This window comes from Metopolophium dirhodum, chromosome 7 (assembly GCF_019925205.1).
Source record: "Metopolophium dirhodum isolate CAU chromosome 7, ASM1992520v1, whole genome shotgun sequence".
Taxonomy (NCBI): domain Eukaryota; kingdom Metazoa; phylum Arthropoda; class Insecta; order Hemiptera; family Aphididae; genus Metopolophium; species Metopolophium dirhodum.
The window spans coordinates 14,174,009-14,193,399 of record NC_083566.1 but is presented as its reverse complement, the minus strand read 5'-3'; the positions used below and the strand labels follow the sequence as shown (position 1 = coordinate 14,193,399).

General features: G+C 27.7%; 1 protein-coding gene across 4 annotated transcripts in view; it reads left to right on the top strand.

Annotated features, from left to right (window-relative positions):
- LOC132948340 (hemicentin-2-like) overlaps window positions 1-19,391 on the top strand; it is a 355,688-nt gene that overhangs the window by 31,903 nt on the left and 304,394 nt on the right. For all 4 annotated transcript variants that reach the window (XM_061018766.1, XM_061018764.1, XM_061018765.1 and 1 more), the window contains exon 2: window positions 14,079-14,271. In XM_061018766.1, the coding sequence (XP_060874749.1) occupies window positions 14,190-14,271 (82 nt within the window). In that variant the 5' untranslated portion in view covers window positions 14,079-14,189. The remainder of the gene's footprint in view (window positions 1-14,078; window positions 14,272-19,391) is intronic.

Below are 19,391 nucleotides of genomic sequence, written 5' to 3'. Positions count from 1 at the left end.
TTAATAAAGTCATCTAAGTCTTCGAACTATATATGACTGCATTTCAACACCCTTGTTTATTAGGTTTTGATACAACATGACGTATATAATATGCGTACTGAATTCTTTTTAAAATTTATGTAAAGTGTACTTTTTAGTATACTACGAATTCATACAACTTAATATAATATGTGTATTGTGTGCTATTTTAAGAAAAACAAAGATAATAATAAAAATTATAATCATTAAAATAATAGGTACTAAAATCCCATCATAATATATTATGAGTTGAGGCATATTTAATGCATAATTCCGACTGCTATTTTATTTGTTTTACGTTATAAATATGTTATTGTTTATTTAAAATATATATTAACAACAATTATAAAATGTTGTATTAACTGTCAAGACTTATTATAAAACCAAGTCTTCTGATAATATAACAATTAATTAATAAATCAAAAGCATTATAAAACCTTTATATAAAAAAATATATTCAAAGTAGATGAATTGTTTTTTTTTTTATGATCGTTATACAATTGTATAACTATTAATATTAATCTTTTATTCTAAATAACTAATAATCACGTATGATATATAATTGTTGAGCTGTAATAGTTTCCGACTAAAAGCTAATAAAAAAAAAAAAAAAAAAAAAAAAAAAACTAATAATCACACGTTCTAATAAATGTAGCTGAATATAAAATATTAAGATAAAAACACGAATGTTAAACATACACTTATATTTATTTCTGATTTTTAATATTACAATATTCAAACATATTATAAATTCAATTTTTTATATTAGGTACATTTGTTGCATCTGTCAATTTTTATGCTCAGCAGATCATGTTTAGCTTCATTAGTTTAAACATTTGAGTAAATTTACTTCTTATAAAATGTAAAATTAAGATGGGCATCTCAAAGGCTTTTAATTATATTTTAATTGTAAAGCAAGTTATGAGTATTTTAAGATCTTAAAATAATAAAAATATAAATAATAATTACAAAAAAAATTCAAATTATTTACAATTTAAAAATACTCATAACTTACTTTAAAATTAAAATATAGTAAAATCTTATAAAATATTCTAGATATTAATATTATCTTTATATTTTATAAGAGGTCAATTCACTATAATTTTATTTTTTTAACTAACAGAGCTAAACGTGATTTACTGAGCGTAAAATTTGCTGTTACGCTCTTTTTAGACGGAGACAACAAATATCTGTGTAGCTTCCTCTTAACCATCGTATTTGTTCCATACTATTTGTATAGTAGCTAGATATAAATAAAAATTAAATTATTAATTAATTTTTTTTTGGACTATAGACGATTTTGTAAAAATAAACATCACATTTAAGATATGGCCTTAGTAATAATAAGAGTTTACAAAAAACTTGAAATAGGATAAAGATGATTTACGAAATATTGACAGAAAAATAGATTTTAACGTGTGGATAAACAGAAACGATTTGTAGGTATTTCGCCTTTGATCAATCATTCGTTATTGATTTGGCGTAAAACAATAGTTCACATACAACTTTTTTATAATATAACGCGATATACTTTTAAGGAAAGCCTAAACAAGAAACAGCTATTTATCAGTTAGTTATCACTTATCATGAAGAATTTTGCGTTAAGTAGTGCGATGGTATTACTGAGCATTTAAATTATAAATAGAGTTTCGATTACGTCAAATTATCTCGACACCTCTGTCATTTATAATATCATAAGCTGAGATTAAACCGAAATTTTTTTATCAAGTATTAAAACCACAATAAGTTGATTTTTTATTTTGTGAAAATGTTTCGGTGGATTTAGAGTTTTTTATTGTATGTCATCATATTTTGATGTATAAATAGAGTCATTTATGTAGGTACTGATGAACTCTAGATTGAAATACTTGTACTTTATGAAATGTTTTTTTCATTCAGGACCCAGAATTTGATTCTGAAAGTCCATTATAAATGTTAAATTAATTTTTAGAATCTTATAAAAAAGTTTAAAATGTGTGATTTACAGTTCTCCATATAAATCGTTAGACAAAATTATCATGAACCAGTGGAGTTCTACTGTAACGATTGTCAATGAAATTAAAAACACCTAGCCTATGTCATCTGATGTTTGGTTTTTTTTAGACTAAAACAGGTTTAACGAACAATAAATAAATAATTATAATGTTTATAAGTGAGAAAAATTTTTTATCGTAATATGAAATCAAAAACTTATAACAACCTATATTCGTATAGGTACTGTATTTTTATTTATTCGAAAACATCCAAATGTGAGGCTTGTGCTTTGTTATTATTGAAGTTACTATTATTTTTTGGTTGGCTTGGGTGTTTGATACATTATATTGCTATGAAATCAAGTTTTGATTTAATGAGGTGTCTTTGTATTGTGATGAGTGTATTTTCGTCTTCTCGTTTCATTATGTATAATATACTTTTGGTAAACTATGTTTTCAAGTATTGTAGAAAAATAGCACTAGAAGATCCCCTTAAGGTAAGAAAAATCCTTAGTTTAAGCTGCAAGAATCAAAACATAAAAACATAGACAACCCAGTAAACTACAAAAGACATAATTATTGATATTTTTATCCGATGATCCGGTAACTTGTTTTTCATGAACATATCCTAAGGTCACATAACCAATCGTGTCCATACAAAAAGTATATATATTTAAAGTTGGCATATGAAAAAAGCACAAATATTCACTCAAAACTTACTTATATAAGATCAAAACCCACAGTTCCTAATTTAATTATACTCATACTACCCAAGATACTGTCCCTATAGAGAATAATATATTATGATTGATCTTATCTAAGGTATTGAACAATCTTTTTCATAATCGTTTGGCCCCTCACTACCACCCTCTCATCACATTGAAATCATTTTTTAATTCTTCCAAAACCCCTAAATACCAAATCTAGAAACAACTCGAAATAAAAAGTTAAAAACCTAAAGTTAGTTTAAGCTTGACAAGACGTATCAGATACCCGTTTACAATAAACAGAGTAAATATTATAGACATTGATGGACAAGATATCATCACCTTCAAAACTATATTAGAAAATAATCCAGGACATTTCGACGTATTCTCAATAACTAACGTCTTCAAAGAAAAAGTTTTCGATAAAAAAATACAGAACCCAAAGACTCTAATAAATCGAAAAAAAAAACAAAAAAAAAACATGTTATCTGTCAAACACATACCCACCGAATGTGACATACAGTGAAGCAAGGAGCAAAAATAAACTATCTGACGACATGCATATTTGAAAACCGAAACTTTTAATATTCAATATATTCTGATTCCTTTAGGAATTATTGAGATAAGACAAATCCATCTGTATATCTTTAAGTCCTGAATGAATGTTTCATTGACTGATTTATAATCAACGTACATCAAAAACTATGATAGATAAATACTTGACATTTTCGTGGTACCTTTGTATTGTCATGTAAAGGTGCAGTATTAAATTTTGATATTAAAGAGATACTCAAATTAAGATTTGTTAGCTCAAGGAAAAACATTATTTTTATTTATGTAGATAGGCACTGGTTACAAAAAAATGAATTAGTTATTATGATTGGTTTTATTTTTTGACCTGTATTTTATGTTTGGTTAAAACCACCTCAATTATACTGTGTTAAAAATCTGTGTAGTTTATATTCAACGGAGCTTATAACGGGTATTTAGTTTGTCACGGGTTCAGCTAGTTTAAAACTAGATGTTTTCATTTTGTATATTCGTGGTTGAATAAAATAAATATTTTATATTTCTAATTGTGTAAGAATACTTAAAAATATTTTTCTTTAAGATTTTTAGCTTTTTTTGTTTTTCTGTTTTTCATTTTTATTAAATTTATTATGTTTAAAATTTTTCAAGTACTTTCAACATAACATATGTTATTATAAGTTAGATAACATGTTTACATTATGATATATAATATATTGTAAGTTGTAAATATGTCCCAACGTTATGAACATTATTGATTTTTAGTGAGTTGGCAAAATAGATACAGGGTTAATAAATGTATATACAAAAAATATAATAGGTTTTGTGTACAGTAATTATTCATCATCGTGGGAGTTTTTGGAAAATTTCAATAGGAACTACGTCCTGTAGCAGCCGTAGTCATAGACGTCTACTTTTTGTTATGGTTCGAAGTACGTATAGTATCCGGCTCCATCAGATGTTTTTAGTTTTGCGTGAAAATGTGTTTTTTGTTTTTTTTGTCTTCATACCATTTATCACTTTATTATTATTTTTAAAAACCTTAAAAGGTGTATCGTAAAATATTATCATATTGAAATTGCTAAATAGGTAGAAATACTTTTTTTTTATTATTAATTAACCCACAGCCATTGGGTGGTTTTTAACTGTGTGGGAGGGTACTGTAGGTTTAAACACGCTTACACAGTTTGACACATTTTTTAGTGGGCAACCGTAGGTATCTGCCATTCTCAGGAGTAGAAATATTGTAATAGTATTTTATTGGTACTTATTAGAAATAAATATAATATTTAAGCACTGCACTCATATTTTATTAGTATTTTATTACATTTGTTTTTAATTTGTGAGCTCAATATGCTGTTATTATTTTAAATATAATTATAAAACATAAATTGAAGTTGGTCATGTCTAAAACTACTGAGTTCTTTTAACTTATTCTTTGTAGTTCCATAAATAAATTATACTTAATATGTATACAACGAATAATTGAAATATTTGGATTGTATTGAAAAAATATGTAATGCATACATAAAATTGAATAATTAATCAATAACAAGTAAAGAAAATTGTCTGCCTTTCATAAGGGAATAATTAGTATATTATATTACTGACAATAAAATATAAATAGGTTAATGGTTTTCTATTTAAAAATAAAAAAAAATAAACGTATTTAATATGTATATTGAACTTTAGATCCATAAAACATAAAATATCAACCGTAGTATAAAATTTTTATGCTTATAATAAACTCATGCAAAAAAAAACTTATACCAATTAATCTGCACAAAATACTAGGTATATGAAAACAAAAACTATTGTCGGGTCTTATCGATTTCGTGTCATACTTTCGCACACACGTTGAAAGTTTTTAAAGTGGTTATCATTGCTAGGATTCATTTCAAAATAATGACTTTTAATACTAGAAATTCAATCAGGAAAATGTACCTGAGTGAAACTCAACGAAGTTAGTTCTATATTTTATTTAACTGCGTTGTTCTAAAACACGAAATAACTGATATAAACAAATAAAAAAAAAAGTTAAATATATATATATATATATATAATGTAGACGTTTCGTGCTCGAATTTATCATTTTTTTCGTGGTTCACCAAATATTATTTAATATTGGTACTAAAAACTTCCACGTCTAATTTATTTAGTTCCTTTCAAAATGCTTAGTTTGCGTAGGAGGAAAAAATAATAAGAAATTCTACTAATAAATTTGTGTTTATTCGTGATTTATAATAGTTCCAGCAAACTTTCGCCACAAACATTTTCTTTTATCTTCATCGTTATTACCACCGGGATAGTTTTTGGCTCTTTCCCCAGCAATGACTTCTGTTGTCCGTAACTGGCACGCCGAGAGCAAGTTTTCATGATGCGATTACTGAAATATCGTCTGGACAACTTGAATTGTGGTGAAAAAAATATATATATAAACATATAATATATAATATATTAAACAACTAAACATAAAATAAAAAAATTAAAGAGTACCGTTTTTGGTATTCTATGAGAGTATTTCATCGTGAGTTGGTTTTATTTTTTTTATTCATACAATTATTTTTATTATGATAATTTTCCATGATATTCCTGACATATTATTGTATAATCTAAATGGTATATCATAATAACGTCACAGTGTCGTGTGTTTGTTAATATTTATTTTTACGATAAAATTTAACAGGACTTATATTTAAATAATTTATATGCATCTATTTATGTTCTTCATTATAAGGAAATTATGTTATTCAACACATATTTTACTCCAAAAATCCTATACAAATTATATATTTCATAATAACTTGTAATTGAAAGAAACAAAAAGCGAATAAGTGGATGTCATTCTGCTGTAGAGTAGGTTACAAGTGGGTCACTATATAATGGATTGTAATAAATTTGAATTCAATGATATCATATCATTGTATACGAAAATCGATTTTGAACGGAGACGGTTCGTCAGTATAGATATTTTATACTGTTATTACTTTTATATTTTATTACAGCCTTTTATTAATATTATAAGTTACAACAAAATAACTAAAATTATTATTTTTATTTTATTCGTTGCTTTCGTGATGAACAAAGCGTTAGAAATTAAAATCCAATTTTTAGCGATTTTTGTAATTTGTCGGTGGTTTTTCCCATGGCATTAAATAACTATTGAGAAAATCAAAAAATCACCTACCTAAAGTACCATTTTGATCCAATTTGCTAAAAGATAAGATACTATAACTGTTTTATAGTATTAAACGTCATGTTACTGGTATGTAATTTTGTTTCTTCTACGCAGAAATGTACCTATTTTGCCTATACAATACGCCGTTTCTACATGCTATGGTAAATTTTAAACTTATATTTTTTAAACATAAACATCAAATTTCTTAATATTAAACTATTATATTAATATTATTAAACATGTATAACTTCAAATTATATCGATGGTAATTGTATAATGAATGAAGAAAATATTAATTTTGTTTTATAGTTTTTAAATAATACAAAGTGTCTGCACAAAAATTATGTTTCTTTACGAGGTATTAATTATTAAGAACTCATCCAAATATGTTATTAAAAATATAACGCTATGCCTACATATTATTATTTTGTGTTACATTTTCTTAACACGCAGCTACTAAGCATTTGTTTCCACAAATTGTAAATTTTATTGTTAGAAAATATTAGAACTCAATTTGTACGTATACTAAAGTATTAAAAATTCTAATTAAAACGCTGTTTACTTAGTTTATTATAAATTTTAATTAGTTATTGTAATTCTCTATACAGCGTATAGTTCTAGAAAATGGTAGGTACTTAGGATACAATATTATACTATCATAAAACGAATTTCAATAAAATTATATGAAGTCCATTACTATTATTTATTTATAAATATAAGATACCTACGGTTTATATTTTTCTTTTTAAGCAAAAGTGTTGTTTGATGAATAATGATCCTAAAATATCGAGGGAAACATTCAGAATCAAACGAATATGATTAGCCAAACAATTTAATTGCAACTTTTTTTTCATTGCAATGTTTTAAAAAAAATTAACTCATATTACAATTTGTATTAGTTTTGAATAAAATATTAAAGTTTTTATCGTCTCGTTTCATTATAATTTATTTTATTTGACAAAGGACACTATATAATTATATTATAGAAATATTTTGAAAATGAAAGCTATTCAATATCCAAGTGTTTAATTTGTTTTGTTTTGTTTTTAAAAATTTAATATATAATAAGATAAGGATAAAGTCTAAAATATGATTATTAATGTTCTCAAAAGATATCCTGAAGTGGTAATTACACTTTATTTTATTATACTATGAGGAATTTGTAAAACATTTTTTTAAAAATCGACATAAGAAGTTTCTACACATTATACTCAATACTTTTACATTATGTGCCTGAAATAATTCATTATTCATTGTTTTCGTCTGTCGTCCTTAAATGGTGATTATGATAATAAAATAATTATGATCAAGGTGAGAAAATAGTATCAAATATGTAAAAACAGCATCGCTATATTAATTTGAATAATATATTTTAGAAAAATTTCACATAAAAATAATATGATTCGTTGTTATAATATGAATTTTATACAAGCAGCGTGTTTATAATAAAATAGCCGATCCCGTGCACTTCGTTGCCCGTTAAATATACTAACTTTATATGACCCAAAAGTTGTTCAATTCGTTGTTAATATTCGGTGTATGATGTTCAAAACTTTTATTAACTTTTCCGGAATAAAAATTCTGATTCACAGCAGTATATTATAAGGTAGGCAATCTAGAATGCCGTGCTGTTTGTACGTAAGTGTCTGATTTAACTCTAAAGTATCAAAGTTATACCAAGTTTGTCGTTTTTACTTAATTTCACTCTACGGTGGATTAATATAAATAAAATAAAAACTGTTTTTTTATGCAATAACTTTTCAAACTGAAAATTGAAAACTCGTTTCTAATCTACCATAATTTGTCAAGAATAATTTAAAAAAAAAAAAACAGCAATTATTGTTAAGAATAATGAAAACAAACCTTACTTTCCAAACGTTCTTCGTCTGTAAAAGTTTAACATTGATTTTAAACTTAAACAAACATATCATTGAAGCTCCTACAATTCCTGTATCTCATTTTTTTTTCATAAGCCAATTGACGATTAATGTTTGATGACCAATGATTTACAATTATTACTTTAAGACAGCATGCACATACAAGGTCTGAATTAATTATTCAAACTGGAATAAACTATGGTTAGCAAATACGTCTTACTTAGCTTTAAATACAATACTCAAGAACACGTTACTGCTAAAATAAAATACTTTCCAATTGTTTTCAACAATAAAAAATGTGATGTTACTTTTTTTTTAATAAAAATAAAAATGTTAAAAAAATATATAATCCATATTTTATTTACATTATAATTGTTACCTAATACAATGCCAAACTATATTTTAACTATACAATACAATATTCTCATCAAATATATTAAAAATTAAATTAATATAATATTATTAAATATATTTACTAAGATTATTGTATCTTATCTTTAATTTATTTCAATTTTTTTTCTTTATGTAAAATTTAATTTATTTTTTTAAAAGTTTTTATTTATATACCAAGAAAATACAACAGGTATCGTACTCTCTCAAATCATCAACCTTAGGCTATTACTTTCAATGAGTTATATCTTTTTTTAATAATATAACAAAAATATAATTATAACAACTTGCATGAATAATATAATGCTACATATTTATAGCATAATCTTACAAATTTTATTAAACTAAAAATAAAATTCACTTTTGATGCAGATAATTAGGTTAATTTCTAAGAATTATATAATACACGTATCTACGGAACAACATAATTAAATTTTGAATTTTAGAGTTGGTTTTTATATATATATATATATCAATGTATAATACTTGCTGATGTCATTCATTAAATAAAATATGATACATTTATAGGTAATAATATATTTCTATGCGTTTAGTATTTTAGTTGATATAAAATGTTCTCAGATTCTATTCCAATATTAAATACAGATAATTATAATACTGTTGTGTAATAAATAAATTATAAAAATAATATCTATACTCAAATAAAAGTCACTGACTGCCTAAAACACAACAACCACTTTCAAGTCATCTTGCATGTAAAACAAAATAAAAACCTTCCAATCTACCAATGTGAAAATTACTCTAGCTTTTTAATTATAGAAAAAATCGCTCTAAATATTTTATACCGAAAACATTACCATTGTTTTTCAATCTTTATCAAACGTTCAGTTTAAAAATGTTCTTTTATAAGAAAGAATGTACGATTTTTAAATACATATTATTTTAACCTGACCTGCATACTTGACGACAGTAGTATAACAAAAACAAAACAATGCAAAATGGTATAAGGAATAATGTAATAGGAGTTAAAATATATGTACATATAGAGTATTATATAAAAAAAAAAACTCCTCGAATTAAGAAAAATAAGTAAAAAATAAGCACAATAAAGAATTCAACGCATTATATTATGTTTTTGTCGATTTCGGAAACGCACTTAGAAACTCCACTATAATGTTTCAATGATTAATTCAGTTACCACTATAATTCCGTCATAACAATAATAATAAATTTAAATATACACCGTGGTAGCAAAATATTATAAGGCCCTGAAAAAACATCTCTTGGCACGATAAAGAATATTTCGAATGGTTTTTTTTTTTTGTTTTTTTATGAAAAGCAATTTAAACGATTGTCACGAATGCAGTGTTCGCATGTTAATGATCTTATCGTCAGCTAGATCGGTTCAAGGCGTCATTTTCACAAACCATAAGCAAGAAATGAACGTTTCGTTTTTCATTTCAAACGCAGTAAAATATAACGCGTTTCATTTTTCCGATATTACATTTTAGTCACGTGAATCGTTCGTATGGCAATCCGTAATGTTTACATCGTCGAGATCTGATGTAAATGGTTACATGTTTGATTGGTGTCGGTTATAGGGCAACGTCAATAACGGAATCGTATCAATCATCGCCACTGACACAAAATATTACACTCTTCTTTTATTTTATTTTCTCACAATCAAAGTGTTATTGATAATGGTCTCGGGTGATTTATTTGCTAAGATTTATATAGAATTCGTGGTTATAATTAAATTAGAATCCGGGCGAAATCGGTTGAAAGTTCGATAAAGCCAATTTCGGTTCGATTTTAATTACCGGGGAAATGTTATGAAAAATTATATTATATAATTAAAAGAAACAGATGGACGCCTTAAGAGCATTACTAAATAACTTTACTTAACCCAATGATATTATAACAAATGTATAATATTATGTAATATTTCTATACAATAATTAGTTCTATTTAGCTAAAAACAGTTAACATATTATAGGTACGTACATTGACTATTACTGTTCATTTTAGATTCTGAGCGGAGCGAGGAATGTAGTGGTCTTACAATGGTGTTTATTTTATTTTTTTTTATCCTGTATACAAAATTTCTACCAGAAAGAGTGCTTCGATTTCAACATATAGTATCTTATCTTTTAGCGAATTGGATCAAGATGGTACTTTAAAGAGGTCATTTTTTGATTTTCTCAATAGTTATTCAATGCCACGGGAAAAACTACCGACAAATTACGAAAGACTGTATAAAATGGGATTTTAATTTCTAACGCGTTGCTTATCACTGTAACAACGAATAAAAAATTATAATATTAATTCAACTTAAAGGCTATAATAAATAATAAAAATATAAAAAATCCAGACTGATAAACCGTCTCCGCTCAGAATCGTTTTTCTTATACAATGCCATTATATCATTGAATTCAAGTTTAATACAATCTATTATACATTGACCCACTTGTAACCTACTGTACAGCAGAGCGACATCCACTTACCCGCATTTTACATATAATTTCGAATTAATTTTCCCTAATGAATAAAAATTGCTATGATATATTATTATAGATTATCAACAATATTCAAGCATTGTAAGTGTTAACTTACGACTTATTTTGTTTTAACTAGCTGAACTGTATATGAATGGTATTTAAAAAAAAAACAATGGGAAATAATCTAGAAAAGAAGCCTTGTTGAAAAATCTACAAAAAGATGAAAACAACTTAATTTATTACCTAGGTATCTATAAAAATAAATTATTGTGATTGAGTTATATAATATACTCTTAGATTAAAAATTTACACTAGCGCCCAAAAGTTATAATCAATAAAAACTACTATATAGGCAGTGTATTGTTAAGAAAAAAATGTGTTACATATTATTGTAGAATTTAGGAATGTTATAATGCCTATGATGATTTATGAGACAAAATACTCATACAAAGAACAAAGAATACTACCACTTTAACTTTAAGTATTTGACTTGCTACTTGTAACACGGTTCAATTATTGTGGATATTATAATTTATAAATATTTATTAAATTTGCTACTATTATTTTTATGAATTAAAAATGTATAATATCGCACTATAATTTAAAATAAATTAAACAAAATACAACTTCATATCAAATAATAAAAGGTAAAACTATCTAAATTTTTTTTTTTAACAACTGAAACTAGTTAAACATAACATATTATTATGAATCAAATATTAATTAAGTGTGAGTATATTTTAGTTATTAATATTAGTGCCTAATAATGATATAAAATTTATTTATTTATTTTTCATTCAAATATAAGGACTATTCAAAAATAAAATATGCAAACCATTAAATTATAAATTTAAAAAAAATGCATATATTTAGTTATTTTCATGTATAATGTGTATAATAAAAGGTGCTTCTACAACGAACATCCCAATAGGTCTTAGGTTAAGCATATTCAGCGAATTGGTCCAATACATTTTAAAAATCATGAGAGATGTAGGTAAACTGTCACTCCCGTAGTTTTTTTTATAATTTGTTGATTTTCGTCGAGGCCTGTAGCATGTTATTGCGCACTGACAACCTGCCAACAGTTACTGATACCTGTCAACATAATATGCAGTCAATATCTGGAAATATCTGTCGATATCTGCTACTCTATGTCGATAACTGGTGATATTTTTAGGAACTTGTACATTGGCTGACGGGCTACGTAATTTAATCGATTAAAGCACTAAATTACAGTGAAAATAAAGGGAAAAATGATGTGACATATTATTTCATATTTGGACTATGCAGGGAATACAATGTAATAATGTATGGATACTTTTAAAATTACGTCGTGGTTTTAATGTTTTTATGACGTTAAAAAAAAATGAACATTTAATGATTGAACAACTTCACCGAGTGAAGTACCAACTGTACCATTTTTATAGAAACGCTCCGTATATTCCTATTATAATATAAAAGTGCACAGTGTGTCAGTGTGCCTAAGTTAAATGGTTAAAATTCTGAATAAATTTCTATATGGTCTGCTGTTTGTGGCATTATAAACGGCATTGACGTTTACATTATTATACTTCGTCGTTATAAATATTCATCAAAAAGCATCTTACTTACACGTTATAGTTATCATTCAAAGAACGCCCACAAAACGTGGAACACGGGGAGAACTGCAGCAGTAACAACACGTAAATTTACTTTCACCAAGAATTAGTATAATTGTCTAATATTATTATAATATAGTAATAAATAATAATATTAATATGTCATTAATATTATATTAATACACTGCTGCATTTGATAGCGCTTGATGGTCAGTTACTTAAGAGGGAGAGAATATTTTAGAATCATATATTACAATAAGCTTGAACGCAGGTATGCAATATAATATGGAAACCGATATTTGAACAATATGTTATCACCTATTGGAGATTCATTATGAATTTAGAGACGAGCCGAATTTCATTAAATATAATTAGTTTATAAGTAATAACTCGTAAAGTATTCTACTAAACTTGACGGTTGACGATATAGGTACCCAGTAACTTATTAAAATAACATGTTAATATAATGGTTGTATAAAAGTGCTAGGTTTATATAATAAAATAGGTTTTCAATAAGGCCTTATGAAGACGGTTCAAATCCCTTTTTCTTTCTAACCATTTTTCAGACTCTAGTGGAAAAAAACAATTCATAAGTAAAATTCCAAGAAAATAACTGTTATGATATCATATATTCTTACCTGTAATGAATGTATTATTCAAAACGCATTCTTACTTCTTAGTTTTTTATTGTCTGCTAAAGAAAACATTGCTCCAAAGTTCGAATATTGCTTCAAAGATATTAATAAATTGTATACGATTTTAAATGAGTAATTTTGAAAAAATTTTCTTTTCAATGATATTATCATTCTGCCATAAACCAGTTACATATAAACGGCGCTTATTTAATACGTTGAGAATGTTAATAATTTAAAAACGTTTTATGGTGATCATTTGCATTTCGAGTACTGAAAATAAAATGTAAAATAAAATGTATCAGTCATATTTGACACGCGTTTTGTTGTATACAGTAATGAAAAAAAATAATGCATTATCAAGTTCCATCGCAACACTTAACGATGACGTGGCTTTTAAACGTACACAAAAAAGACATGTACCCATTGTAACAATAATAGCTGCAAACGTTTAATGTTTTTTTTTTTTAAATGCAAAAAAACGTGAGGAAAAAAATATAATTATTACAAGAAAATGGACGTATGGAACGTATTAACGCCTTTTAACCGTGTTGAAAACTGAAAATAATTTATTTTCGATTGTAATATTATAACAATATGATCCCTGCGTGGATATTTTTTTTCGGAGGGGGAAGTTTTTTTTTTTTGATACGTTACACGAACTCCTCCACGATCACGATTTCACGATAATATACCTATAATTTTCCTCTGATTTCAGATTTCGTACACTGTAGCTGTTCGCTATGCCAGTGGTCATAAACGGTCTTAGTGGTCGTCACGCCGCGTGAAATCAGCCTACCAAACGTGTCGACGTAATCGCACGCGCAAGATGAGGCCGTTCGTGGTCGGCGTGGGATTGGCACTGCTACTGGCCATCGGGACGTTCCGTGGCGCCATATGCTTGCAAAATGGTAAGTAGGAAATCAGTTCCTCTAAAATAATATAAACGTAATTAATCATGTGTATCCACTATCCATAGGCAGAGAGGAATGGATGTTTAAGAACTTTAACGACCCCTTCCCACCAGAAAAAAAAATATAATAATATAATATTAAATACTATTTCCACCTCAATATCCACTATCCAGAGAACAAAATAAAAAAGCTGGACAAGTGGGTACCGCTCACTGCTTTACAGTAGTTGTAATAGTGGATGTGTTATATTTGAATACAATGATAAACCATTGTATAAGAAAAACTATTCTGAGTGGTTAACGTAATCCTTACAATATTATTATTTTTTATTCGTTGCTATGGTGATAAACAAAGCTATCGAAATTAAATTCCTAATTTTAGCGGTTTTTCGTAATATGTCGGTAGTTTTTCTCGACGCTTTCTAAAACTACTCGGAGGTTAGGTTTTCAATTTTGACCTCCCAAAAGTATGAACTAGGTTAGGTTCACTTATCTACCAGAAAATATGCTAATCTCAAAAATCGAAGCATGCATACTATACAAAATATTTAAGACAGATGGCAAAAAAAACACCCATCATTGTAAAACCAATACACTTTTTCGCTCCGCTCAGAATCTCAAACGTATACAAATAACTGACAAGTTCTCAAAGCGTAATTGGTAAAACATTTGTTTTCAGATTTTGGTTATAGTTGTATTAATAAATGTAATAAACTAATATATAAATAAACTATAATATTAAGAATACGCCACACCGCATGTGTTGTCTAGGTATTTTTTTTTTTTTTTTATTGGGTAACCCGCGGCAACATAGGCCATTGGGTGTGGAGAGGGCACTGTAGGTTTATGGCCATTAGCTGTAGTGGTTTGTTTGTGGGTTTTGTTAGTGTTGGTAGGGGAAGGAACACGTGTGTGTTGTGTTTGGCAGAATTTCTAATGGGGCACCCGTAGGTTTCTGCCGTGCCCCGGGGTGGGGGGATGGCGGCACTTGTTCTCCGGACACCGTGGCTTGCACGGAGAAAAATGCCGCCCAGTGGTCGAGGATCGAACTCGGACCGGCTGTGCCGAATCCGTCGCGTTAGACCGCTCGGCCATCTCGTCCCCCTGTCTAGGTATTACAGGTACGTAACATAGGAAATGTTATGATCAGCGGAACACGTGTAGCTCCGTCAGTTTAAAAATTAAAGTGAATTGACCTATTATACAATTTAGAAGGGAGAATATTATTATCTAGTGAACCTCGTTGAGTTTTTTTTTTATATTTGAACTAGCCGACCCGTCAGAGTTTCACCCGAGATTAGTTGTTTATTTTGCCTTCGGACGATGATATGAATAATTTTTTATTCAAATTTTATCGTTTAATGTGACGTAAAAAGTTGAAAATATTAAAAAAATTATGATTGTTCAACTACTTTTTGGTAACTTTCTGCAGTAAGTGCAACTCAGCCACCCTAATCGCAGACAAATGGCAACTTTTTCACTAATCACCTGGTAGGCAATGTTCAATAGTTCGATTTGATGAAAGCTTGTACCTGATCTGGCCAAATAAGTTAATAACCAATGGCAACCAATAATAAATGAATACTGATGTCTACTGTTAACTGTAACTGTAATAACTATATTAATAAATAAAAATAAAAATTCCAATGTGAACCTCAATGTCCCTGTTTGAGCACCTCTTTAAAATTCGAATTTTGGCAAATCATTTCTTCTTGCACGGTGAAAGTATTAGAAGAACCACTATTCCAAATGTCAAGTTTGTACGTTGAGTAATTTTTGAGATACAGCTATCAGTGAGTCAGTGGTAGTTAGATTTTAGGAATATAATACATATATAGATTCCCTTCTCCCTCCCCTCCGACAAAAAAAAATGAAAAATCAGGCGACGTGGTGACACTTAGGTAGATATTTGGAACAACGCTGTGAAAAAATGGAAAAACATTAAATAGTGTAGTCACAAAATTGGAACATAAAAAAGGCCTGTTCTTTTATATATATAAGGATTAGATTTTTTTTTGTTATTTAATTTTTCAAGAACTTTATACTTATTTTGTATTAACAAAAGTGGTACTTAAATCTTTAGCCGACTGTCAGTAAAAAATGTCAGGCAAATCACTTCAGTAGTTTTCTTGGTTAGTACGGTCGTAGAAAACCCCTTACAATTTTTTATAATAGTGTAGATTTTAAAAAAGTTATGAGTATTTAAAAAGTATTAGTATTCTACAATATTGTAAATTGTTTATGCCTTATAAAATACTTATAACTTGTTTTAAAATTAAAATATAAAAAAAATTCAACGAGGTTCACTAGATAATATTCTTACAACTAAATTAGATAATAGGTCAATACACTCTAATTTTTAAACTAATGGAGCTACGCATGTTCTGTTGAGGGTTCTCGGGACAACAATCGAAATACTATTTCTACTAAGGTAAAATAGTTTTGACCAAATATAATATAGGCACAGGTATAAAACTATATTCAATCATAAGCAATAGCAACCGTACAATAAACAAAAATATATTATTATTTAGTTTGTTTTTTTTTGCTGGATAGTTGGCGCCACTGTTGTATCTACTTTCATCCTTGTTTTTCGGTGGATTTTCATAAAAATGTCTTTCATACAAACCTTGTAACATGACAATTACGAATACAACAGTATTATATTAAAAAGGTAGGTCAGTCGTCAGTATGAAATATCATGAGAAGAGCGTCACAATTAACGTCGTGTATCACATATTTTTCAAATTAGTTAGGTTAGGTTAGGTTAGGTTAATAACTAATAGGTAATTTTTGATAATATAATAATGATTTTGTTTTTGTGTCCACTGCAAAAATAAACACCTTATATATTATAACACCGCAGGTAATCATCAGGTACTTAGTCAAACCATAGCATCATTGGCAAACGTAGTTGCAATACATAGGTTAGGTTAGGGAAATACAAAAATAATGTGACTCTTCTGGACTATTGATTACCGTTTTAATGACTTTTATTTCCATTATGTGTTATAGTGTATTTTAAAAATGACTGTGAGCCAACGGTGGTAATCAAAAATAATATATTTTTATAGTCAATAATTGAATAAGCTAATTATTGCTCTTATCGACTAAGCTACGCTTAACGGGTCATTTTTGATGAGTTTTAATTTTTAAAATGGCCATTTAATAATACAATTTCAAGAAAAATTCCAATTCAAATATTTAAAGTTACTTGTTTGTTTTCATCCTACCAGGCGATTGACTGTGGGAAAAAGTGAACAACATAATATGTACCAATATTTAATTTAATAATTAAAAATTGATGATTACTGATTAGTATTTCGTTGTATCTTGATATCTTACACACGTCTAGTACGTGTTCTATGTATAAAGAGATGATAAGGAAAACAATTCTTACTTAAAATTTCGATTTATATTTAATTGTATATCATATGTTGGTATTTTGTATGTAGCTGGCTTAAAATTAATCTATACCTATCTTACAAATGTTATTTACAATACATTTGTAAATCAAATGAAATGAGTTATTAACCGTAATATTTATTACTGTCATTAAATGTTTACAATAAATTATACGTCAATAGTTTAAACAGGGGGATGGAGTGGCCGAGTTGTCTAAGGCGTCGGTTGCGACGCAGCCGGCGCTGGTTTGATTCCTTGGTCACAGGCGGCATTTTTCTTCGGGCAAGTCACTACGGTGTCCGGAGAACAAGTACCGCCATTCCCCACCCGGACATGGCAGATACCTATGGGTGTCCAATAAAAAGTTCTGCCAAACACAAACACTCACGTGTAAAAACCCACCACTTCAAAACCCTACCACCACCACAATACAACCCTACTAACAGCTAATGACCATAGATGCCAGGCTTAAAGATCAATAAAAAAAAAAAAAAGTTTATATTAATGTGTGAATTTGGTCAATAATATGAATGTGAAATATTGAAATATGATCTTTAGAAAATCGTATTTTTATGTGTTTATTTACGTGTAATTATGCTATAATTATTTCTAAACAATAGAATATGGTGAAAGTAATTATTAACATTTACTTTTATTCGAAAGTTTTGGTTACGGGTTATAAAAATGTCTGAATATAGTAGTGGTGGAGGGTTAATAACAAACAAGTACCAATTAAAATAGACTTAAATACCAATTTAACGTATCTTACAGGTGGTCATGTTTCATTTTTGTTCTTGTGTTAATTTAATTATGATATTATACAATACTATAGAACTCATTAAAAACATATTGATGGACATTGGCTAATACTGGTTTTAATGCAATTTCGATGCTAATTGTATGATAACATCAATAGAGGAAGATGTTTTTGGAGAAAATGACAAACCCGTTATCAAATAACTTAAGTATTATTTTTAAACTTTTACAGTACAACAATTAATCATCTTTTGTTATGTTTTTAAATAACAATGATTGTTTGTTTACTACTATTTAAACAACGCATACTATGTAATAATCTCTAATACATTGTTTGCATAATTATCTAGGCGATTTTATATTTCGCTTTTTCATTTAATCCCATTGTAGAACAAATAATCACTGGGTTCTCTATAATTGTGTTTTTATGTTAAAAATTCAGAGGACGTTTAAAGACTTTTTGATAAAAATAATATAATATAATGACATGATAATATAACGATCATGACAAATGACTGCATGCAACAGCAATCAATGGAAACATGGGGTCAGTCCAGTTGTGTTCACCGTTGGCTGACATTTGATTTGGCGTCCTCGTCGAATCCTGTCGACCAAGTTGACAATAATATTATTATTGACTGGCTCGCACTATTCTTTCGTTTATTTTATACTCATTTTACCCGTCGATATTTAATATCCGTCATAGATGGGAGGGTGGCCAGGAAAAAAAAAATAAGAGTATCGGTATTAGTTGTACATGAATACGACCGTAAAGTTCAGTCGACCGGAATTTATGACGAAATCCGTAACGGTGCGAGAATTAAAAACGACCGTTGGTTTTTGTTTTATGATACTTTATTGCGCGTTTTAGGATAATATATTACTGCAGCGTGGACTCCTCCAGGGCCTATACCGTACACATGAAATAAAAACGCATGTTTATTTTAATAATAATAA